The sequence below is a fragment of the Salmo salar genome, chromosome ssa09 (assembly GCF_905237065.1).
Source record: "Salmo salar chromosome ssa09, Ssal_v3.1, whole genome shotgun sequence".
NCBI classification, from domain to species: domain Eukaryota; kingdom Metazoa; phylum Chordata; class Actinopteri; order Salmoniformes; family Salmonidae; genus Salmo; species Salmo salar.
In genome coordinates, this window is record NC_059450.1 from 127,201,609 (window position 1) to 127,226,301 (window position 24,693).

General features: G+C 42.7%; 2 protein-coding genes across 5 annotated transcripts in view; one reads left to right on the plus strand and one right to left on the minus strand.

Moving 5' to 3' along the window:
* Positions 1-134: 134 nt before the first annotated feature.
* Positions 135-22,362, plus strand: LOC106612870 (complement C4). The gene is made up of 40 exons (XM_014214474.2): positions 135-428; positions 613-808; positions 902-1,085; positions 1,158-1,228; positions 1,324-1,409; positions 1,489-1,571; positions 1,641-1,728; positions 1,889-1,994; positions 2,137-2,263; positions 2,494-2,609; positions 2,831-3,007; positions 3,165-3,362; positions 3,610-3,804; positions 5,799-5,945; positions 9,641-9,773; positions 9,930-10,007; positions 10,240-10,446; positions 10,894-11,014; positions 11,233-11,303; positions 11,503-11,642; positions 11,807-12,010; positions 12,480-12,531; positions 12,646-12,729; positions 12,953-13,156; positions 13,256-13,488; positions 14,115-14,219; positions 14,456-14,624; positions 15,004-15,218; positions 16,273-16,428; positions 16,528-16,587; positions 16,696-16,789; positions 16,897-17,077; positions 17,342-17,429; positions 19,840-19,914; positions 20,060-20,162; positions 20,354-20,443; positions 20,551-20,643; positions 20,732-20,815; positions 21,006-21,147; positions 21,823-22,362. Exons 1-40 carry the CDS (start codon positions 367-369, stop codon positions 21,962-21,964), a joined length of 5,160 nt encoding a protein of 1,719 aa, XP_014069949.1. The 5' UTR covers positions 135-366; the 3' UTR covers positions 21,965-22,362.
* The window catches only part of LOC106612871 (tripartite motif-containing protein 3), a 42,629-nt gene continuing 40,153 nt past the window's right edge, over positions 22,218-24,693 (minus strand). For all 4 annotated transcript variants that reach the window (XM_045724527.1, XM_045724528.1, XM_045724529.1 and 1 more), the window contains one exon: positions 22,218-24,566. In XM_045724527.1, coding sequence (XP_045580483.1) covers positions 24,414-24,566 — 153 coding nt within the window. In that variant the 3' untranslated portion in view covers positions 22,218-24,413. The remainder of the gene's footprint in view (positions 24,567-24,693) is intronic.

Sequence of the window (24,693 nt, forward strand, 5' to 3'; positions counted from 1 at the left end):
TCATAATGTTCCTCCAATGCCAAGACTGGAGTCAGATAAGCTGATGGGAGGAGAGGTAGGTGGGCTAGAGTGGGTGTTGATGCTGAGGTCTTGTCCCAAATGGAACCCTATTCCCTATGGGCCTTGGTTAAAAGTAGTGCACTATGTAAGGAATAGGGTGCCATTTGAGATACGGTAACCTGTTCTCTTGGAGCTGCGGAACCCAGAGAGAAAACCTCCCACTCACAGACTGGAGCAACATAGATTTACAGATAGATCACTTCTACAGTATTTTGTTTTATTTTCCTGTGCAAGTTTGGGGTTGAGACAATTAAAGAAGACTCTTGTTCCAGTGGCATGATACAGACCAGACGGTAAAGCAGAAAGATGAGGAACACACTGCTTCTGATCATGGCTGCACTGACTGCAGTTAGTGGGCAGAGGCCAATGTGAGTTATGTTCTGTCCATGCTAATTCTTTGTAGATACAGTATATTTTACTTGTATCATTGGTCATGCTCATTTTCTGTCATGTCGCAGTTCTCAAAAAGTAACACAATTTGTGTGTGTGTGTGAGCGCTCGTGCTGGTTCGTGCGTGTGTTTGTTTGTTTTCATGTGTGCTTGTGTTTACAGATGTCTTATCACTGCTCCGAACATAGTCCACTTGGGAGTAGAGGAGACAGTGACAGTACAGCTCCAGGGAGCTATCAAGCCTACACAGTACACTCTGTACTTCCTGTACCAAACCGCCGATAATAAAGTTCTGTCTGAAAAAAAGCATGTAACTCTCAATGAAGCCAATGGCTATCAGGCGGTTGTGAAAATGAGGGTAAGTATGCAGAAGGCTAACCTCTTTTCATGCCCTATGGAACTACTGGAACATGAATTTCAATCATCCTGCCTCTATTCTCATGTTTTATAGGTCATTCCTAGCCTGTACGAAGAGGCAACCAAAAGCATAAGAAAAAAAAAGAAAATTGTGCCATTTATCCAACTGGCTGCAGATTATGGTTCCATTACAAATAAAACAACAATCCTTTTGTCAACAAAAAAGGGTTATGTCTTCATTCAGACAGACAAACCAATCTACAATCCAGGAGAGAATGGTAAAGTGTAAAATAACATTACATATGGTTTTAGTTATACATTCAGCCTAATCCCAGTTTTTCCTTTTCCAGTCAATTTCAGGGTCTTCACGTTAGACAACTATCTGCTGCCTGTTGAAGAAAGCATCAATGTCAAGATATTTGTAAGTTTGCAAGACATCTAACTACATGTTAAAGTTGTCTTATTGTGTTATATAAACTCTCTGTTCTCTAAATAACATTTACTGTCTCTCTACAGAACTCCAAAGGCCTGCTGGTGTACAACCAGGTTCTACACTCCAGTAAACTCCTTCAGAGGAGCATAGTGATCCCTGACGTTGAGACGTAAGTAGGATGTTGACATAAAGTCTATGGAAGACAGGACATCAGTAGCACTGACCACTACTCTGTCCATATGATTCAGGGCTGGCCATTGGAAGATTGTTGCCTCTTTTACCAACCATCCCATGTCCAACTCTTCAGTGGAGTTTGAGGTCAAAGAATATGGTGAGTATCTAACGTAGGTTGTCTGACTGTATGATACGGCCCAACAAGCTTCCCCTCTATTTCTTTCAGTTCTTCCTATGTTTGAGGTGAAGATAGCAGCTTTGAAACCATATTATTTGCTGACAGAGGATTCCTTTCAGTTCAGTGTCTCTGCAAGGTGAGATTGTTGAAGCAGATTGCATTAATGGACTGTTTTGTGAATTGTTCATACATTTTACATTTACATTTTAGTAATTTAGCAGACGCTCTTATCCAGAGCGACTTACATTTTCATACTTTTTTTCATAGTGTGCCAAATACATGTGTGTTGATTGCAGGTACACCTATGGCAAAGGTGTCAATGGCATAGCTTATGTAAGATTTGGACTAATCAATCAAGGAGGCAAAAGAATACATCTACCTGGCCTAGAAAACAAGACTTATGTGAGTTCGCTTTATCATCTCAAAGCTTTACATTAAAAAAACATAACATTAAAGTCAATGTTTCTGATTGTGGAGTTATTGTTTCCATTGACTTTTATTTTTCTGATGAGCCATTTGTGAACTTATTTCTGGTGTATTGTAGATCCAAGACGGCGTCGCCAGCATTACCCTGCCAACTGAAGACCTACGTGGGAAAGCAGGAAAGCAAAGTATCCCAAACATGGAGGGATACAATCTGTACATAGCTGTTACAGCTTTAGAAACAGCAAGTGGGTCCTTCATACAGTTAGATAAACATGACCATGCCAGCAGATTCAGGTATTTTCTATAGGGCATACAGTAACTGTTTGTGATGTATGACAGTGACTTTCTCTCTCTGTATTTGTATCTATCTATCTATCTATCTATCTATCTATCTATCTATCTATCTATCTATCTATCTATCTATCTATCTATCTATCTATCTATATCTCTCTCTCTCTCTCTCTCTCTCTGTCAGGTGGAGATCTAGAAGAAGCTGAGAGCACTTCAGTAAAGATAGTGACGTCTCCATACATCATTGACATGTCTAAGACTAAGGCATACTTCACACCTGGAGGAAAGTTCTCTATCCTGGTACAGTGTGGTCGTTTCTGCACTCAAAGACAAATGTTAACACCACAGAATAAAATATAATTGTATTCATTCAGGACATCATATTGAGATTAGCAAATCCCTTTTCCAAATGAGATGTACAATAGCTATCAGTGTTGTCAATTGTATTTGCTTTACCATTTAGAATATGACTGTATCTACAGCCATAGTCGACTGGCATATGCTGCATGTTCCATTCTTAGGCCACCACCACTCACCCAGATGGGTCCCCAGCCCCTGACCTCCGTATGAGAGCTTCAGTTTCAATGGCCTCTGTAGAAGGCACACAGTCTGTTAAGATGGAGGGATCCGGTAACTCTAAGGGTGAGGCTGTTCTCGCATTCGAAGTGCCCAAACTAGCCACATCTATGGATATCAAGGTACAGGACAGACACAGAGATCTTTCAATCAACACTCTATTTCCCATGTAGTTTGACAAGCATAATATGATGCAATATGTGTCTCTAAGCTCTATGTGGTTAGCAGAAAGGTAGTGCACTGTTTGATGTGAGGTCATATCTGTTCCTCTCTCTCCAGATGTTTGCTGAGGGAGCGGAGGAGGAGGTAATAGTGGGGGATGCCAAAATGACAGTGTCAGCAGTCCAGTCTGAGGGGAACAGCTACCTGAGTGTAGAGATAGAACATGTCACCCTGGAGCCTGGAGGAACCATGACGGTCACTCTCAGAGACATCACCCCACCAGGCACCCCACGACCAGCCTACATCTACTATATGGTAACATACTGGAGTATCAGTCCATTCTAATAATGGATGGAGATGACCATTTACCACTTCTGCAACATACTTTATCTGTGCATAGCTTCAAGTTTCCAGACATTACAGTAGACTGGGATTGTCATAGCTATAGTTTGTCTGTAACCAACATTAATATAAGCACGTTGGGGGTTGAGAAATGAACCATTTCAATATCTGTAGTGAAGAGTAATAATGTGTTATTTCCTCTCTTTCCATTCTGTGTCAGGTCCTGAGTAAGGGCAGAGTGGTCCAGATGAACAGGGTCCAGAGGACTGAGCTGACCACCTTCAGTCTGCCCTACAGTCTTGACCTGGTCCCCTCCTTCAGACTGGTGGCCTACTACTTCACACAGGCACCAGAGAAGACTACCATAGTGGCTGACTCTGTATGGGCCGATGTCAAAGATATCTGCAAAGGACAGGTTCTGTAGTTGCTGCTTGTTTCTCTACTTCTACTCTTTGTTTTATTTGATTTATTATTATTATTCATATTTAAGGGAAGATCAGCTTTAATATTGTACATAGATTGTAACTTCCATCAATGTAATATTTTTGTAAATATAAATATACATACACATACATACATACATACATACATAAATACACATACATATATATATTTTATTTAAAAAAATATATTTTCCATTATTATTTTCTGTTGACTTACCTAGTTAAACAAAGGTTAAATAAAATAAAATAAAAATGATTTTCCGCTAACCTTTCCACCCCTCCCGTAATTGGAGTAAACTAATGAACAAGAACACTTAGGCTTCTACTTCCAGCTTACACACACTATATACATTTTACGGACACAATCTATTTTACAATAGTTATATTGTATTTGTTTTTAGTCCTGCCTTCCTCTACCCTCAACCTCTCCCATCTATTGCTGATGTCCATCCAGTTTGATTTATATTTGCCATATATTTTTAACTGTGCTGTTTCACAAAAGTTCTGAACCTATATACATTTTACAGACACAGTATATTTTACATTTGTTATCTTGTTTTTATTAGTCCCACCCTTCAGCTCCATTCAACCCCTCCCATCCATCTCTTAACACCATCCATATTGGATTTATTTACATTTACATTTTAGTCATTTAGCAGACGCTCTTATCCAGAGCGACTTACAGTAGTGAGTGCATACATTTCATACATTTTTTTCTCCATACTGGTCCCCCATGGGAATTGAACCCACAACCCTGGCGTTGCAAACACCATGCTCTACCATGCCAAATATGTTTAAACTGTGCTGTGATCCTTCACAAAAGCTCTGAACCTTTCTATTCTCAAAGTTTCTACAGATTGTAAATTAAAGGTAAACATTTTTGCTAAAAGTATTATAATATAATTGATTGATTGACTATGACTTTTCAAATCACCCAGTATTGCTATCTGTAGCTTAGCTCCAGCTAAATGCTGCAATTCTTCATCCATTCTACTTCTACTCTTACTACAATTAGACAATTATGGTTTTATTCTTTTGTCGGTGCTGTGCATCAAGAAGGCAAATTGTATGTTTTCATCTTGACTAATAAAGATCAATCAAAATTATATATACTGAACAGAAATATAAATGCAACATGCAACAATTTAAACAATTTTACTGAGTTACAGTTGACATAAGGAAATCACTCAATTTAAATAAATTCATTAGGCCCTAATCTATGGATTTCACATGACTGGGTAGGGGTGCAGCCGTGGGTGGGTCTGGGAGGGCATAAGCCCACCCACTGGGGAGCCAGGCCCAGCCAATCAGAATGAGTTTTTCTCCACAAAAGAGCTTTATTACAGACAGAAATACTCCTCAGTTTCATCAGCTGTCTGGGTGGCTGGTCTCAGATGATCCCGCAGGTGAAGAAGTCAGATGTAGAGGTCCTGTGCTGGCGTGGTTGCACGCGGTCTGCAGTTGTGAGGCCGGTTGGACATACTGCCAAACTCTCTAAAATGATGTTGGAGGCAGCTTATGGTAGAGAAATTAACATTCAATTCTCTGGCAAAAGCTCTGGTAGACATTCCTGCAGTCAGCATCCCAATTGCATGCTCCCTCAAAACTTGAGACATCTGTGGCATTGTGTTGTGTGACAAAAATGCACATTTTAGAGTGGTCTTTTATTGTCCCCAGCTCAAGGTGCACCTGTGTAATGATCATGCTGTTTAATCAGCTTCTTGATATGCCACACCTGTCAGGTGGATGGATTATCTTGTCGAAGGAGAAATGCTCACTAACAGGGATGTAAACAAATTTGTGCTTAAAATATGAGGGAAATAAGCTTTTTGTACATGTGGAACATTTCTGGGATCTTAGCTCATGAAACATGGGACCAGCACTTTACACGTTGCGTTATATTTTTGTTCAGTATAGGTTTGCATGGAGGCAGAATGTGATATTATCTTTGGTGTTGTGTTTTCAGATCGAGATCATTCCATTTAAAGAGCATAAACCAGCTGACTTCGTGACTGTGGTGGTCCGTACAGACCAGGGAGACAAGGTAGCTCTGGCTGCTGTAGATACAGCTGTTTACATCCTCAACAAGAACAACAAACTCACTCCTGAGAAGGTACAGAGCCTCTGTCTGTCGCACCCTTACCAGGTTTCGGAAGTTTACATACACTTAGGTTGGAGTCATTAAAACTTGTTTTTCAACCACTCCACAAATTTCTTGTTAACAAACTATAGTTTTGGCAAGTCGGTTAGGACATCTACTTTGTGTATGACACAAGTCATTTGACACAAATGGGCCTGCAAACCTGACAGTTACACCAGCTCTGTCAGGAGGAATGGGCCAAAATTCACCCAACTTATTGTGGGAAGCTTGTGGAAGGCTACCCGAAACGTTTTACCCAAGTTAAGCAATTTAAAGGCAATGCTACCAAATACTAATTGAGTGTATGTAAACTTCTGATCCACTGGGAATGTGGTGAAAGAAATAAAAGCTGAAATAAATAATTCTCTCTAATATTATTCTGACATTTCACATTCTTCAAATAAAGTGGTGATCCTAACTGACCAAAGACCGGGAATTTTTACTAGGATTACATGTCAGGATTTGTGAAAAACTGAGTTTAAATGTATTTGGCTAAGGTGTAACGGAGTCAGGTTTGTAGGGCTCCTTGCTCACACACGCTTTTTCAGTTCTGCCCACCAATTTTCTATAGGATTGAGGTCAGGGCTTTGTGATGGCCAATCCAATACTTTGACTTTGTTGTCCTTAAGCCATTTTGCCACAACTTTGGGAGTATGCTTGGGGTCATTGTCCATTTGGAAGACCCATTTGCGACCAAGCTTTAATTTCCTGACTGATGTCTTGAAATGTTGCTTCAATATATCCACATCATTTTCCTCCCTCATGATGCTATCTATTTTGTGAAGTGCACCAGCTTATATTATATTAGCACAGCTGAAAACTGTCAAAATGGCCAGAAACAAAGACCTTTCTTCTGAAACTCATGTCTAATCTCGTTCTTAGAAATGAAGGCTATTCCATGCGCGAAATTGCCAAGAAACTGAAGATCTCGTACAACGCTGTGTACTACTCCCTTCACAGAACAGCGCAAACTGGCTCTAACCAGAATAGAAATCAAATCAAATCAAATCAAATTGATTTATATAGCCCTTCTTACATCAGCTGATATCTCAAAGTGCTGTACAGAAACCCAGCCTAAAACCCCAAACAGCAAGCAATGCAGGTGTAGAAGCACGGTGGCTAAGAAAAACTCCCTAGAAAGGCCAAAACCTAGGAAGAAACCTAGAGAGGAACCAGGCTATGAGGGGTGGCCAGTCCTCTTCTGGCTGTGCCGGGTGGAGATTATAACAGCACATGGCCAAGATGTTCAAATGTTCATAAATGACCAGCATGGTCAAATAATAATAATCATAGTAGTTGTCGAGGGTGCAACAAGTCAGTAACACAAGAGTAAGTGTCAGTTGGCTTTTTCATAGCCGATCTTTGAGAGTATCTCTACCGCTCCTGCTGTCTCTAGAGAGTTGAAAACAGCAGGTCTGGGACAGGCAGCACGTCCGGTGAACAGGTCAGGGTTCCAGCAGGTCTGGGACAGCAGGTCTGGGACAGGTAACACGTCCGGTGAACAGGTCAGGGTTCCATAGCTGCAGGCAGAACAGTTGGAACTGGAGCAGCAGCACGGCCAGGTGAACTGGGGACAGCAAGGAGTCATCAAGCCAGGTAGTCCTGAGGCATGGTCCTAGGGCTCAGGTCCTCCGAGAGAGAGAAAGAAAGAAAAAGAGAAAGAGAGAATTAGAGAGAGCATATTTAAATTCACACAGGACACCGGAAAAGACAAGAGAAATACTCAAGATGTGACAGACTGACCCTAGCCCCCCGACACATAAACTACTGCAGCATAAATACTGGAGGCTGAGACAGGAGGGGTCAGGAGACACTGTGGCCCCATCCGATGAAACCCCCGGACAGGGCCAAACAGGTAGGATATAACCCCACCCACTTTGCCAAAGCACAGCCCCCACACCACTGGAGGGATATCTCCAACCACCAACATACCATCCCGGGACAAGGCCGAGTATAGCCCACAAAGATCTCCGCCACGGCACAACCCAAGGGGGGGCGCCAACCCAGACAGGAAGACCACGTCAGTGACTCAACCCACTCAAGTGACGCACCCCTCCCAGGGACGGCATGGAAGAACACCAGTAAGCCAGTGACTCAGCCCCTGTAATAGGGGTAGAGGCAGAGAATCCCAGTGGAAAGAGGGGAAACCGGCCAGGCAGAGACAGCAAGGGCGGTTCGTTGCTCCAGCCTTTCCGTTCACCTTCACACCCCTGGGCCAGACTACACTTAATCATAGGACCTACTGAAGAGATGTGTCTTCAGTAAAGACAAAGGTTGAGACTGAGTCTGCGTCTCTCACATGGGTAGGCAGACTATTCCATAAAAATTGAGTTCTATAGAAGAAAGCCCTGCCTCCAGCTGTTTGCTTACAAATTCTAGGAGCAATTAGGAGGCCCGCGTCTTGTGACCGTAGCGTATGTGTAGGTATGTACGGCAGGACCAAATCAGAAAGATAGGTAGGAGTAAGCCCATGTAATGCTTTGTAGGTTAGCAGTAAAACCTTGAAATCAGCCCTTGCCTTAACAGGAAGCCAGTGTAGGGAGGCTAGCACTGGAGTAATATGATTTTAAAAAATTGTTCTAGTCAGGATTCTAGCAGCCGTATCTAGCACTAACTGAAGTTTATTTAGTGCTTTATCCGGGTAGCTGGAAAGTAGAGCATTGCAGTAGTCCAAACTAGAAGTAACAAAGGCATGGATACATTTTTCTGCGTCATTTTTGGACAGAAAGTTTCTGATTTTTGCAATGTTACGTAGATGGAAAAAAAGCTGTCCTTGAGACAGTCTTGATATGTTCTTCAAAAGAGAGATCAGGGTCCGCCGAGGTCCTTCACAGTTTTATTTGAGATGACTGTACAACCATCCAGATTAATTGTCAGATTCAACAGAAGATCTCTTTGTTTCTTGGGACCTAGAACAAGCATCTGAGCAAGAGGACAAGTACACTAGGATCTCTAATGTACTTCTCCTCTTGCTCAGTTGTGCACCGGGGCCTCCCACTCCTCTTTCTATTCTGGTTAGAGACAGTGAGTTTGATGAGTTAGACTGTGAGTTAGACGGATGAGTTTCAGAAGAAAGTTCTTTGTTTCTGGCCATTTTGAGCCCGTAATCGAATCCACAAATGCTGATGCTCCAGCTTCTCAACTAGTCTAAAGAAGGCCAGATTTATTGCTTCTTTAATTAGAACAACAGCTTTTAGCTGTGCTAACATAATTAGAAAAGGGTTTTCTAATGATCAATTAGCCTTTTAAAATGATTAACTTGGATTAGCTAAGACAACGTGCCATTGGAACACAGGAGTGATGGTTGCTGATAATGGGCCTCTGTATGCCTATGTAGATATTCCATAAAACATCTGCCGTTTCCAGCAACAATAGTCATTTTCAACATTAACAATGTCTACACTGTATTTCTGATCAATTTGATGTTATTTTACTGGACAAAAAAAAGGTTTTCTTTCAAAAACAAAACATCTCTAAGTGACCCCAAACTTTTGAACGGTAGTGTATGTATCCACTGTATGTACAGGACAGTATGTACTGTATTGATATGTTTCTACTGTATGTACAGGACAGTATGTGTTTGTCTACCAGGGAGAATGGGATAACCAAAAGACAAATATCTGTTGTTCATGCAGTAAATGGACCAATAAAGTAATCTTCTTCTTTAGATGTTTGCCTACATGAACTCCTATGACCTGGCGTGCTCTGTGGGAGGAGGCAAAAACTACCAGTCTGTGTTACAGGACGCTGGGCTCGCCTTTATAACCAACTGTGTAGATACAGAGAGTCACGTGAGAAAGTGTACGATTTACATTTAGACATTTAACTCATTATAATATTGAATGAATAGCACATGTTCCTGATTGGTAAAAGCACACCACTGAAGCTGTTTCCGTTGATGGAGTTTATTTCACCCAATATTGTAAAATGATTTTTCTTTTGTACTCTGATAATCAGATTACTCCTGTAACAACAAAAGTGGACGGACGAGACCGAAGAGAGCCCTGAACCATCACCAGGCTTTCTCTGATATCAGTAGGTGTAGCAGTAACCTCTCCTATTCTCCCTCCATCTTCTGAGCATGCTGATTTCACTCTTATGGTGAGCGTATCAGGTATTATTAGTTACAGAATATGGAGAGTGCTCCAGAGGATAGGTTTCAATAATCCTTTAATTTACAAATGTTCAGATATGTTTCAGGAAAAGTCTTCCTTAGCATATTACATGGATATAATTTATTAGCTAGACACATTGTTCTTATCTGCAGTCAACAGGTACCAGGAGCCAGTGGAGAAGAGGTGTTGTCACGATGGGGCCAGGTTTAACAGCCTGGGTCTGTCCTGTGAGAGTCGTCACTCTAAAACCACCCACAAGTCTGCTCCATGTCGCGCTGCCTTCCTCAAGTGCTGCAGAGATGCCACCATGCTGAGGAGCAACATCACAAAGAGAAGGAACGCATACAGCCTGGCTAAAAGTACAGTATTGTATTATATTATTATATTAGTAGTTGGAATGTCAATAGCATCTCAGAAGTATCTCACAAGCTACAGATTATTGTGGTGCATTTAAGGCACGAGGAGGTGTGGTATATGCACGACGCAACGCGGATACAGCCCTTAGTTATGGTATATTGGCCATATACCACAAACCTCAGAGTGCCTTATTGCTATTATAAACTGGTTACCAATGTAATTAGAACCATATAAATAAATGTTTTGTCATACCCGGTGTATACGGTCTGATATACCACGACTTAAGCCAATCAGCCAATCAGCATTCAGGGCTCGAACCACCCAGTTTCTAATCACTAATATAGAACTTCTTAGATAAATCAATACTTTTGTCTTTTTTCAGATTAGTTGTACTACAGTATATGCACATATTTTGTATTGATTGTCCTCTTCCCTGTCCTCCTGTTTAGCGGCTGATGATATTGGTGAGGAAGAAGAGGCCATAGATGAGGTGTCTGTCCACCTCCGCTCCTATTTCCCTCAGACCTGGATGTGGGGGATCGTTGATGTGGGGCCCTCTGGTCTTGTAAGGTAACATGGTAACCTGCAACATCTACGTCACAAATTATACCCTATTCCCTATATAGTGCACTACCGGCCCTGGTGCCATTTGGGACACAAGCCAGGACAGTCATGACTGGGACCAGGAGTTTTCCCTGACCATGTGAACTGACTGGGTAAAACTTGGGGACCAATATAGTGTAACAAGTATATTAGGAATGACATATGTTGTACGTTATTATTTTCAGACACAGTGTTGCTGTCCCTGACTCCATCACTACCTGGGAGGTTCAAGCAGTGGGGATCTCTAAAACAAAAGGTAGGTCACCTCTTCCTTCTAACCTAAGACCATTACACTAGCCTAGTCCTAAATATATTTGTGCTCTTGCAAACTCATTTTAGCTGTCATTGTCAAGCCAACCATGACAACGAGTGACAAAAAGATGGCATGATAGCACAAACAGACTTTCAGAGGACAGTCATCAAGTGGTTAATGTTTGTGTTGATTCTCCCTTCAGGGTTTTGTATAGCAGAGCCCAAGCCTCTGGTGGTGTTTCAGGACTTCTTTGTCTCTCTCAGACTTCCCTATTCTGTGAAGAGAAATGAACAGCTACAGATGAAAGCTGTGGTGTTCAACTACAGAACCGACAGTATGGAGGTAACTAGTGTTGTCAAAACAATATATTTGAGTCCAAAATGCCTCCAACAGCCATTTATACAAATAAACTGCAGTTGCAGACATTTTCATCTGTAGATTCCTTTGATAGACATCTTTACTATACTCACATCTACTACCATGTATATGTGTTTCTCTCTGTGAAGGTGACAGTGGAGCTGGCATGGGTGGAGGGCCTGTGCAGTGCAGGGGGAGACAGAGGGGACAAACAGGTGGTCACAGTACCAGGTAACTCTGCTGTCCCTGTCTACTTCACTGTGGTTCCTCTGGTCATAGGAAACATCCCTATCCATGTAGACGCCTACACTAAGACGGCCCGCGACCAGATCAAGAAGGACCTCAAAGTCACGGTATGAACACGACACTTGTATCACCTCTCTCCCTCTAGTAGTGCTTCAGTATGTCTCTATGATACATGTGTACATTAGGCTACATGTGGTTCTCACTTCTTTATTGTGCTGAACACCACTGTTTTTCTCCCATTATTATACAAAAGTTACAGTACAGATGTAGGATCTTAATTTGATTACCCTGTTGCAGGATTACTATCCTGCAATGCAGGACATTTAAAATGTGTGGTATATAATAGGTTTAAAAAGGCTTTCCACTTTGATATTTCTGACTTGATTTTCCCTTACAAAAACAGTTGCAACCCCTACAAAAATGTCCATTAATTATAATTCACATATTAATTCACATTTCCTGTTGCTGCAGGATAATTTTCCTGCTGTAGCAATCTGTCTCAAATTAAGATCCAACATCTCTATATGTCTGTATAAACAATCTGAATGAATGCTCACATTTTGTTTTGTTATACAGGGGGAAGGGGAACTGGTCTCAATACAACATGAATACAACATTGATGGGAGAGGTAATGATGTCTTTCTAAACGTGAAACCTGTAGTAAAAGTGATATTTATGCAAACAAGCCTCATCAGACCATTGAATTAAAACAGTCTCTCCATTTCTTATCTATGTCACACAGCTGCCAAGTCAATAGACCTCGAAATTCCACCTCCTCCTAATGCTGTCCCTGGACTGGAATCTGACACCTACATCAGTATCAAAGGAAAGGAGGGTCGATAAATACTTTAGTCAGACTTTCTGCTAGTGTGGAACCTATACTGTGTGGGGTCCGTAGTACTGTATGTATTTACATAGAACATTTTTACATTTTGGTCCATGAGATATTATTTCAGACTACGAGTTTTCCCTGACCAGTTTTTCTAAACCAATCTCCAGGGCTAGTTTACCACTATAACAGGGAAACCTCTCCCATCACGCCCATGTAGGTGGTGTGATGGGAGAGTCAGTAGAGAACTGTCTAAACCTGGATGGAGTGGACCAGCTCATCTCCCTTCCCAAGGGGTGTGCGGAGCAGACCATGGTCACCATGTCTCCAGCCATCCACGCCATGAGATACCTGGACGCTACTGGACAGTGGGTTGACCTAAAGGCTGAACGCAGAGATGAAGCCCAAGCCATGATACAGGCTGGTGAGGGGACACTGGGAGAACTTAAGTTAATCCCCTTTGAGACATCTACCCTTGTGGGAATCAAATGGTTGAAATTCATTGATTCTTTCTCTTTTCAAGGATACGGCAGAATCCTGACATTCAAGAAGACCGATGGATCCTATGGAGCTTTCCTGTCAACCCCAAGCAGTGTTTGGTTGACAGCCTTTATAGCCAAGGAGTTGTCCCAGTGCAGGGACGTGATTTCAGTGGAGGACTCCTACATCCAACAGTCTATTTCCTACCTGGTGTCTAAACAGCTGGCCAGTGGAGCCTTCACTGACCCTAACCCACTCTATGACCGCACCATGCAGGAAAGAATGCTTTATTCATCCATACAAAACGGAAATATGATCTATGTTGTACCCTACCCCTCAGAAATACACATTAGGTTGGAGAGGCTGGAGCAGTGAGCAGCTACTCTGTGCCGCCAGTTGAGCAGTTTAGGGGTTAAGTGCCTTTCTCAAGGGCACAACAGCAGGAGATGTTGTCTTTCTAGGATTTGTCACTAACAACCATCTAGCAGTCAGCTCAAATATCGGCAAAAAAATTATTCTGCCCGGGCTGGGTAGCAATCGCGCCCCTATAACCTCTAAGTAGGGGCTACCGAGTGGCGCAGCATTCTAAGGCACTGCATCTCAGTGCTAGAGGCGTCACTACAGACCCTGGTTAGATTCCAGGCTGTATCACAACCGGCCGTGATTGGGAGTCCCATAGGGACAATTGGCCCAGCTTTGTCCGGGTTAGGGTTTGGCCGGGTAGGCCGTAATTGTAAATAAGAATTTGTTCTTAACTGACTTGCCTAGTTAAATAAAGGTTCAAAAATATATAATAAAGTACGACCCAAATGTTCTTTATGTCCGGACCATGCAGGTACCATACCATTCAATACGATATGATGTCTTTACCTGTCTGCTATCTCTCCATTCCCTCACCTCAGGGTGGAGTGGGAGGGTTTGAGGGAGAGGTGTCTCTGACAGCGTTCGTTCTGATAGCCATGAACCACACTGTGGCACTGTACCCTGAAGGAAAAGGCTCAGAAATGGTAATACATTGATTCAACTAAGTCATGGACTTAACCTTTACATCACCTAACTTATCATCACTGACTTAACCTGACTTACTAAAAGTTGTGTAATTATTATCCTGAAAGGGCAAGTTGGTTTTGCAGCAATATGATCCAGAATAAAGCAACAGGCCTTTTTGTGTTTGTTGTGATAATGCTTAACTAATGCATTTGTTGTTTCTAATGCTAAATCTATCCACCATTTCCTGTGTTAGAGGAAGGCTATGGAGCAGGCTAAGGCCTACCTGGAGTCGAAGCTGGACTCCCTTCAGAGGCCCTTCTCTGTTGCCATCACCTCCTACGCCCTCTCTCTAACCTCCCCTGGCGGAGACAGTGCCTCCATGGCTCAGACCAAACTCAGGGCCTTGGCACACAGTGACAATGGTCAGTACCTTGGTACTTTACTAGTCATCTAGGGCTACGGGTTGCCTAGTTGTCTAATTACCTCAGAGGTTGTCTATATAAGAAAGGCTCTATTCATCTAAAGTGTGTTTGTACTGTTTTAACTCATTCCTTTGGACTTCAACCTGCTTTGATTACTAGCGCCTGTAAAGTATTACCGGTAGTGGCTGGAGAAAAAGTCAGGATAAGGTATTCTGGGTCGACATTGATTCCCTGGTCTGTATGATCATTGAGGGAAGGTAGACATACACAATGACAACATTTAAACAGCAGAGTGCGCCATATTATTGATTATGTCTCCCCTGCAATGTTATATGGCTAAGGACGTAGCTGCTAAACATACTGTATATCTCCTCTGCAGAAGCAGATACATGTCACTGGGAGGCCAGTGATGCTCTGAGGCTGAGCGGGGAGACGAAGGCCAATCAGGTTCCCCAGGCCCAGGCCATCTCCGTGGAGACCACGGCTTACGCCCTGCTCCAGACAGTGGCGGAGGGAGACATGACGTACGCGACGTGCATCGCCCGCTGGCTCACTGAGCAGAGACAGTACGGAGGAGGGTTCCGCTCTACACAGGTAGGTACTGTAGGTCAAGCCACCAGTAGACAGACAGGTAGGTACTGTAGGTCAAGCCACCAGTAGACAGACAGGTAGGTACTGTAGGTCAAGCCACCAGTAGACAGACAGGTAGGTACTGTAGGTCAAGCCACCAGTAGACAGACAGGTAGGTACTGTAGGTCAAGCCACCAGTAGACAGACAGGTAGGTACTGTAGGTCAAGCCACCAGTAGACAGACAGGTAGGTACTGTAGGTCAAGCCACCAGTAGACAGACAGGTAGGTACTGTAGGTCAAGCCACCAGTAGACAGACAGGTAGGTACTGTAGGTCAAGCCACCAGTAGACAGACAGGTAGGTACTGTAGGTCAAGCCACCAGTAGACATACAGGTAGGTACTATAGGTCAAGCCACCAGTAGACAGACAGGTAGGTACTGTAGGTCAAGCCACCAGTAGACAGGCCAGGTAGGTACTGTAGGTCAAGCCACCAGTAGACAGACAGGTAGGTACTGTAGGTCAAGCCACCAGTAGACAGACAGGTAGGTACTGTAGGTCAAGCCACCAGTAGACAGACAGGTAGGTACTGTAGGTCAAGCCACCAGTAGACAGACAGGTAGGTACTGTAGGTCAAGCCACCAGTAGACAGACAGGTAGGTACTGTAGGTCAAGCCACCAGTAGACAGACAGGTAGGTACTGTAGGTCAAGCCACCAGTAGACAGACAGATAGGTACTGTAGCATTATGATCGGGAGCTCGGAGTTATCACTGACCACTTGACTTGAACTGGGAAAACTCCTGGCCTTAGTTATACACTTCACTTTTTCTTTCTTTCTTTCTTTCTTTCTTTCTTTCTTTCTTTCTTTCTTTCTTTCTTTCTTTCTTTCTTTCTTTCTTTCTTTCTTTCTTTCTTATTTTCTTTGCCCCTTCTCTCTCTCTTTCCCTCTTTCTCTCTCATCCATTTTCTTTCTTTTTCTGTCCTGTCTTTCTCTTTCTCCTCTCTCCTTCTCCTTTCTTTCTCTCTCTGTCTCTCTCTCGCTCTCTCTCCCTCCCTCCCTCTCTCCATCTCTCTAACAGGATACAGTTGTAGCTCTAGAGGCTCTAGCTAAGTACAGTATCAAGGACAATGATGTTCAGGACTTGGACCTTAATGTTGAGATGTGTTACCAAAACGGCCGCAAGCAGAGAGTTCATCTTACGAAGCGTAATGCCCTGACCCTATCTGCCTTCCAGGTGAGATTGAGTTTAGAATTCAAGCATTGCTCTGATTTAACTTTATCAGATGCTGTTTTACATCTACTAATCTCTGTGTTGTCTGGTTTGTCTTGGTAGGTGAACCCAGGAAGCCAGATCACTATTAACACAGAGGGGAAGGGAAACGGGACCTTATCAGTAAGTAAATTCAGTAAAAGATTTAAAAGTAAATGATGATGATTCTAACATTGTAAGACAGTCTGAATCTCAACGGATGTGTCCACAGTGCTTGTTTTATGTCGTCAGGTGGTCCAGACCTACAGAACTCTGGAGAGGATGGACTTGTTCTGTGGTTTCTACAGTCTCAATGTCTCGGTGGAGGGAGAGGTCAAGTACAGAAGTACGTTTCAGTCAGAATGCATCTATAAACACTAAACACATTTGCTGGAGTGCTGTTTGAAAACATAAATCACTATTCATTGTCACCATAAACGTGTAAAATTACAGAGAAAGTGGACGATGGTCCTGAGCTGGATGACTATTATAACTATGAGTCTGAGGGGGATGGGAACCCTAGTGATGAGCCAATGAGCAGGGTGGAATGGTTTGACCTGCGCACACGCAGGAAGAGACACACCCCACAGGAGGAGGAGAGGGAGAAGTCCCTAGTCTACACTGTGTGTGTGGGGTGAGTACAGGTGTGTCTGTGCGTACATACTGTGTGTGTGTGTGTGTGTGTGTGTGTGTGTGTGTGTGTGTGTGTGTGTGTGTGTGTGTGTGTGTGTGTGTGTGTGTGTGTGTGTGTGTGTGTGTGTGTGTGTGTGTGTGTGTGTGTGTGTGTGTGTGTGTGTGTGTGTGTGTGTGTGTGTGTGTGTGTGTGTGTGTGTGTGTGTGTGTGTGGGGTGGGTGGGATGAGTGGATATATGGTTCTCTCTCTCCTCGTCTCCTACAGACTGACCAGTGGTAATTCTACAGGCATGGTCATCGTGGACATCTCCCTTCTCAGTGGACTCAAACCTAACATGCAGGATCTGGAGGAGGTACAGTAGGCCTACATTTAACATTGATTTACATTTTTGCCATCCAGCAGACGCTCTTATACACAGTCAGTGCATTCAACTATGGGCTCGATTCAATTTGAAGGCAATGGTTCCGCATTCGTAGAGACTGCATTCAAGGTAAATGCTACATATGCAGGAAAACTGAAATCCGTTTTACCAGCAAACAAACTCTAGACCACCTTTACTCCACACACAGAGATGCATACAAAGCTCTACCTCGCCCTCCCTTTGGCAAATGTGACCATAACGCTATCCTCCTGATTCCTGCTTACAAGCAAAAACTCAAACAGGAAGTAACAGTGATGCGCTTAATACGGAAGTGTTCCAATGAAGCGGATGCTAAGATACAGGACTGTTTCGTTAGCACAGACTGGAATATTTTCCAGGATTCATCCGATGGCATTGAGGAGTTTATCACATTAATAAGTGCATCGACAACGTCATCCCCACAGTGGCCGTACCTACATAACCCAGCCAGAAGCCATGGATTACAGGAAACATCCACACTGAGCTAAAGGCTAGAGCTCCCACTTTCAAGGAACAGGACACTAACCTGGACGCTTATAAGAAATACCGTTACGCCCTTAGACAAACCATCAAACAGGCAAAGCGTCAATACAGTACCAAGATCGAATCCTACTTCATCGGCTTTGATGGTCGTCGGATGTGGCAGAGCTTGCAACCTATCATGGATTACAAAGGGAAACCCAGCCGTGAGCTGTCCAGTGACGCGAGCCTACCAGACGAGCTAAACACATTCTATGCTCGCTTCGAGGCTAGCAACACTGAATCATGCTGTTCCGGACACCCGTGGGTGATCACACTCTTGTGAGTGTGATGTGAGTAAGACCTTTAAACAAGCTAACATTCAAAAGGCCGCAGGGCCAGTTGGATTACCAGGACGCATACTCAGAGCATGCGCAAGAGTCTTCATTGAAATGTTCAACCTCTCCCTGACCCAGTCTGTAATATCTACATGTTTCAAGCAGACCACCATAGTCCCTGTGCCCAAGAATGCCAAGGTAACCTGTCTAAATGACTATCACACCGTAGCACTCACTAGGTAGCACTCATCTGTAGCCATGAAATGCTTTGAAAGGCTGGTCATGGCTCACATCAACACCATCATCCCAGACACCCTGGACCCACTCTAATTCACATGCCACGCCAACAGAACCGCAGATGACGTAATCTGTATTGCACTCCACATTGCCCTTTCCCACATGAACAAAGGAACATGAGAATGCTGTTCATTGACTACAGCTCAGCATTCAACACCATAGTGCCCTCCAAACTCATCACGAAGCTAAAGACCCTGTGACTGAACACCTCCCTCTGCAACTGGATCCTGGACTTCCTGATGGGCCGACCCCCAGCTGGTGAAGGTAGGCAACAACACATCCGCCATGCTGACCCTCAACACGGCGGCCCCTCAGGGGTATGTGCTTAGACCCCTCCTGTAGTCCCTGTTCGACTCCAACACCATCATTAAGTTTGCAGATGACACGGCGGTGGTAGGGCAGTGTGGTGCCAGGACAACAACCTCTCCCTTAAGGTCAGCAAGACAAAAGAGCTGATCGTGGACTACAGGAAAAGGAGGAGCGAGCACTCATCGATGGGGCTGTAGTGGATCGGGTCGAGAGCTTCAAGTTCCTCGGTGTCCACATCACTAAGGAATTATCATGGCCCACACACCAACACAGTTGTGAAGAGAGCATCACAACGCCTCTTCCCTCTCAAGAGGCTGAAAAGATTCGGCATGGGCCCTCAGATCCTCAAAAGGTTCTACAGCTGAATTATTGAGAGCTTCTTGACTGGTGGCATCAACACTTGGCAACCGACTGTAAGGCACTACAGAGGGTAGTGCGTACAGCCCAGTACATCACTGGGGTCGAGCTCCCTGCCATCCAGGACCTCTAAACCAGGCTGTGTCAGAGGAAGGCCCTAAAATTCGTCAAAGACTCCAGCCACCGAAGTCATAGATTGTTCTCTCTGATTACTCATTGTGTATTTATTCCTTGTATTATCATTTTTTTATAATTTCACCAAAACAAATCTACATTGTTGGGAAGGACCCGTAAATTAGCATTTCACTGTTAGTCTACACCTGTTGCTTACAAAGCATGTGACAAATACCATTTGATATGTCGGCTCAATTGAAAATTACCTTTAAATTTCAAGCTGTAGTGCGGATCTTCAGCGCTACAGATTGAATCGAGCCCTACGTTTAGTAGGAAAAAACAACCACTTATCACAGTTATTACAAGTAAACCCTTTGAAATATCTGCTATCAGCAGAATCAGTTCCAGGAAGAAAACACATTTTAGCGATCCACATTGACATGTTGTCAAACTATAAAATTATGTATTTTTCTATTTCTCTCCTCTAGAATGTAAAGGGTACTGAGAAATACATTGACCATTATGACATCGGCCCAAATAAAGTGTTCCTCTACTTCGCTGAGGTAAGACCTCTTGTATCCAAAGCCATGACATCAATCTGCTATGACTACTGTACAACTTATATAGTGATTCGAAAAAGAGTCCTCGTGTTCTCGCCAAGGCTGTCCTCTCTTCCCTCTGACGCTGTATTGTTGCTATGTATTCCAGATCACAGAGGAACCACAGTGTGTAACGTTCCGGGCCAAACAGATCAGTCCCATGGGCCTGGTGCAGCCTGCTGCTGCCGTGGTCTTTGACTACTACAACCCAGGTATACCACCATGTTTAGTTTAGGGTATGTTAAGACAATGGTTGTAATGTATCTGGAAGGTCCATGGGGCTGGTGAAGCCTGAAGAGGTATTCGGCCCCGGTCAAATGTAGTGCACAATAAAGGGAATAGAATGACATATGGGACACAGCCATTGTCTGAGTGACTAATTCTGAACTCTATGTCCCTACAGAGAGGAGATGCACTGTGTTCTACAGCTCACCCCAGAAGAGCAACATGATCTCCAAGATCTGTCAGGACAATATGTGCTCCTGTGCAGAGGGTATGTGCACTCCTTACAGCTAGTATTTTCAGGACATAAAATGTATTTGATAGTGCCTGAACTATTGTCAACTATTGTGTATCTAGTTTTTATTTGCTTTGTCTCAGGTGGTTGCCCGAAGAAGAAAGTAACTTACAGTAAAGACATGGAGAAAGAGACTCGCAGGAACTTTGCTTGTTTCTCTCCATTTGTAAATTATGGTGAGTTTATACCTCTAACACAAATACTCTCTTATTTGTAATCTGCTGTAGTTGGTACTAACACCACTTCATGTTGTCTTTCTGACAGTGTACGTCGTTAAGTTTGTCAACTCATCCGATGATGGAGTCTTTAAACATTATACCACATTACTCACCAAAATCCTACAGACAGGTGAGTGTTCTACAATATTACAGTTTGCATCCCAAACGGCAGCCTATTTCTTATGGTGCACTACTTTGGATGGGTCCTGGTCAAAAGGTGTGCACTATATAGGGAAAAGAGTGCCATTTGGTACGTAAACATTCTCTTGAAGTATAATTGTCTTTTACATTATTGTTGTGCTGGTTCTCTGCTATGCCAGGTAAAGATGTGATGCAGACTGGAGCAGTGAGAGACATGATCAAACGTAAAGCCTGTGATGAGTTTGACATGAAGACTGACAGTAACTACCTGATCATGGGGAGAGATGGGACCATCTCTGACACCACTGACCACAATGGGAAGTAAGTGATGGGATGCGTCCCAAATGGTACCCTATTCCCTATATAGTGCACTACTTTTAACCAGGGTTCATAGGGCTCTGGTCAAAAGTAGTGCAACATGTTATAAAATAATAATAATTAGGTGGGTGTTATATGTATATGTACAAGTGTGTATTATACGCATGTGTGAATTGGAAATTTGTTTTTTGCATCTCTCAATTACCCCTGAGACACCTTCGGAGAGTGGGGTCACAGCCAGGGTCAAAAGTAGTGCGCCATGTATGTAGAGGAATAGGGTTCCATTTGGGACATAAGTTCCTTTTCAATTAACTATACAGTATGTGTCAATATATTGTAAGACAACATTGATATAATACATGGAATCACCAGGTAAAAAAAGACAGCAGAGGATATTTATTACAATATTGTTGAATTGAGATACTGTAAAAGTGTATCACTACTTGGGCCCAAGATTGTGATTTCTCCATTTGGAAATGTACAGTACATGTACAGTGTAGAATGGGAGACTATTTCAGTGCAGTTTGAGTGAGAGACTCCAATGCTGTCTACCCTAGTCCTGGATAACTAAATGTTATTCTATCCATGCCTGTATTACTCAAATGTTGTCCACCCCACGCCTGTATTACTAAATGTTGTCCACCCCAGACCTGTATAACTAAATGCTGTCTTCCGTAGGCCTGTCTATGTCCTGGATAACGAGATGTGGTTGGAGGAGATTCCAGAGGAGAGGAAGTGTAAAGCTACTAAGAACCGTAAAGCCTGTAACATGCTCAAGGACTTCATGAAACAGTACGAGGTCAACCAGTGTTCAATATAACCCTTGGTTGCCTTCAGTGAACATCCAGATAGAAATATATTACATAGAAGAGACATGCTTGTCGGACATTGAGAATAGGGAAATATGTTGGCTCTATGCAACACATTTCTATCCGAAACGTTCCAGAAAGTTGTGGCTCCTGAACATCACGTGACCCAGGATGACTGTCCTGGACATCAACAGAGAGAGAGACTGATACAGAGAAGGATATATTTTTAGTATGAATAGAGGAAAGCAGAAAGCACACTCAGTATCTCCATAAACCATGTGCTTTTATTACCAGTGCATATTCACAGAGAACATAGAAAGAAGGTTGAGTGACATATTTTTGAAACACAAAGATACAGATAGTGATGATGTGTCTAATACTCCTTAATAAAACAACCTGTGATTGGCTACACAGTCTGTCTGGCTGCTGTTTGGCATAATGATGTCAGAGAGGTTATAGGGACTCTATTTTGGCACCAAGGGTGCTGTGTTGTTACAGTGGTGAACACCAGGGGGAGTGAGAGCGCTGTAGCTCATCTAATGCTAATATTTCCCTCAGGACAATATTGTTATAAATTGGTAATGAACCGTTATAACCCGGTAAAGAAATGCTATAACCTGGTAATGAACTGTGATAACCAGGCAATGAAACATTGTAACTCTAGTCCTTTAACACACGCTGAAGCTGTTGATACATTCACACTGTGGCTTCTGAAAACAAACTATATAAATGGTAATTCTACTGTTGACAGTGTTTATTTAAGAGTGAAATCCAGAAATTAGTGAAATATCTAATGTAGTTTTGCATGTTCAATAACATTAAGTAATATAATCATGGGTATGGGTTTTCAATATGTATTCCAACTTGTCACAATTCAAAACCCACTTGTATGTATTTTTTGGAAAACCAAATCTTTCAAATTCTAAATCCTCACTGTTTGTTCTACTAATCCCCTCAAAGTGGCTAGGGGTTTGTACTATATATGGAGACAAATGTCAAAGGCTTGAATTTCTAAAAAATAAAACACATCAAATTAGAAAAATAATTTGTAAATGCTGAACTAGTGTATAAAATAAATTAAATTAGCAATTCCATTTAGAATTTTTTTCCTTTTTAAAAAGAACAGATATTAACAAAGTTTATAATAATTCTGCTGCTCACATATGCAATAATCATGACATCTCTTCTCCAGCTGAACTCCTGATTTAAAAAGCACACTTTAGGACAGCTGCCATACTTAGAAACGCTGGAATGCTAGACTGCTGTTCTCGGAATAACCAAAAGATATGGGTTTTAAAATCAAAGCACAGATAAGCTGCATAATGATCCATTATATACAGTTATGCATACACAGTTCATACAGCAAATCAATGCACAGATGGTGATGACCTTTTATATGTGAGATGGCTTTAGGTTAAGTCAGTTTGTTCTTAGATACAACTGAAAGAGAAATTATGTTTCAAATGCTTTTGCTTTGCGTCGTTGGTTGGTTTCACTGTAAGCACATTTTTCGTTGCACTTAGACCATGGCGAAGAAACAGTTCAGAAACTCCACTGTTATGTCGTCACGTCTGAGTTAACAAGGTAAAGAGAAAACTTCATGCATTGGGACGAGCTCCTTCACAACATGGCTCAATTATTATACATGTACTTCAATCTATCACTGATCTGGTCTCCTAATATCAGTTACAGTATATACACACACTTCATACCTCCTCGTAGTTTTACATCAATGACTGAACAAAGAGGTAAATGGCACCCTATTCCCAACATAGTGCACTACTTTTGACCAGAACCCAATGGGTCTTGGTCAAAAGTAGTGAACTACACAAAGAATAGGGTGCCATTACAGACTCAGTAAACTCCATAACACACCACATGGAGGAGTCAACTGGGGTTATATTGTTACTTCATGATGTTGGGGGGTTCAGAGAACTCTAACTGGATGATCTGGATCTGATCAGATGTGCAAATCAAAGGGACAGCTATGGGAAAGATCATTGCACCTGTATATTATGTATAGTACATTGGTTTGTGTCGTTGCTCAGTGCTAGCACACGTGCACTGACCTGGGGGCAAAAATACATACATTAGATCAAATACTTTCCAATACTTCAAGTGCTGCACTTGATTTGGTTTGCCTGAACCAATGGGACAGTCCCAAAAGTGCAAACTCAAATAAATAGGTAAATCAAGCACATCCCAAACACTTAAAATACTTTCAAGTATTTGACCTATTTCTTTGACCCAGGTCAGGCTGTGGTTGGTTTGTCTGTCCGGCCCAGATCTGGGGTACATCCCAAATGGCAACCTATTCCTTACATAGTGCACTACTTTTGACCAGAGCCCTATGGGTTTCTGTTAATAAGTAGTGCACTATGAAGGGAATAGGGGGCCAGTTGGGACGCGCCCTGGTAGTGGTAGGCCTGCAAAAGACCGTCCCTAAAGCAATGGTTCTACCTACTGCAGGTAGCGGTAAACCTTGAAGCAGTGGTTGCCAGAGTCAGCCACAGCCACATGTCCATCAGAGGTGAGAGACAGGCCCTGTGGACCATAGAGAGGGTCTGCTGTGGTGTTGATGTAGGACAGGAACGACCCGGAACTATCAAACACCTGCAGGACAATACAAAAACAAGGTCAGGGTCAGCTGTAGTCATAATAAGTTACATTACTTATGATCATATTATTTCTGATCTAACTCGGAAGAGTAAATAAAATATAAGGACTAATGCTGCTTGTT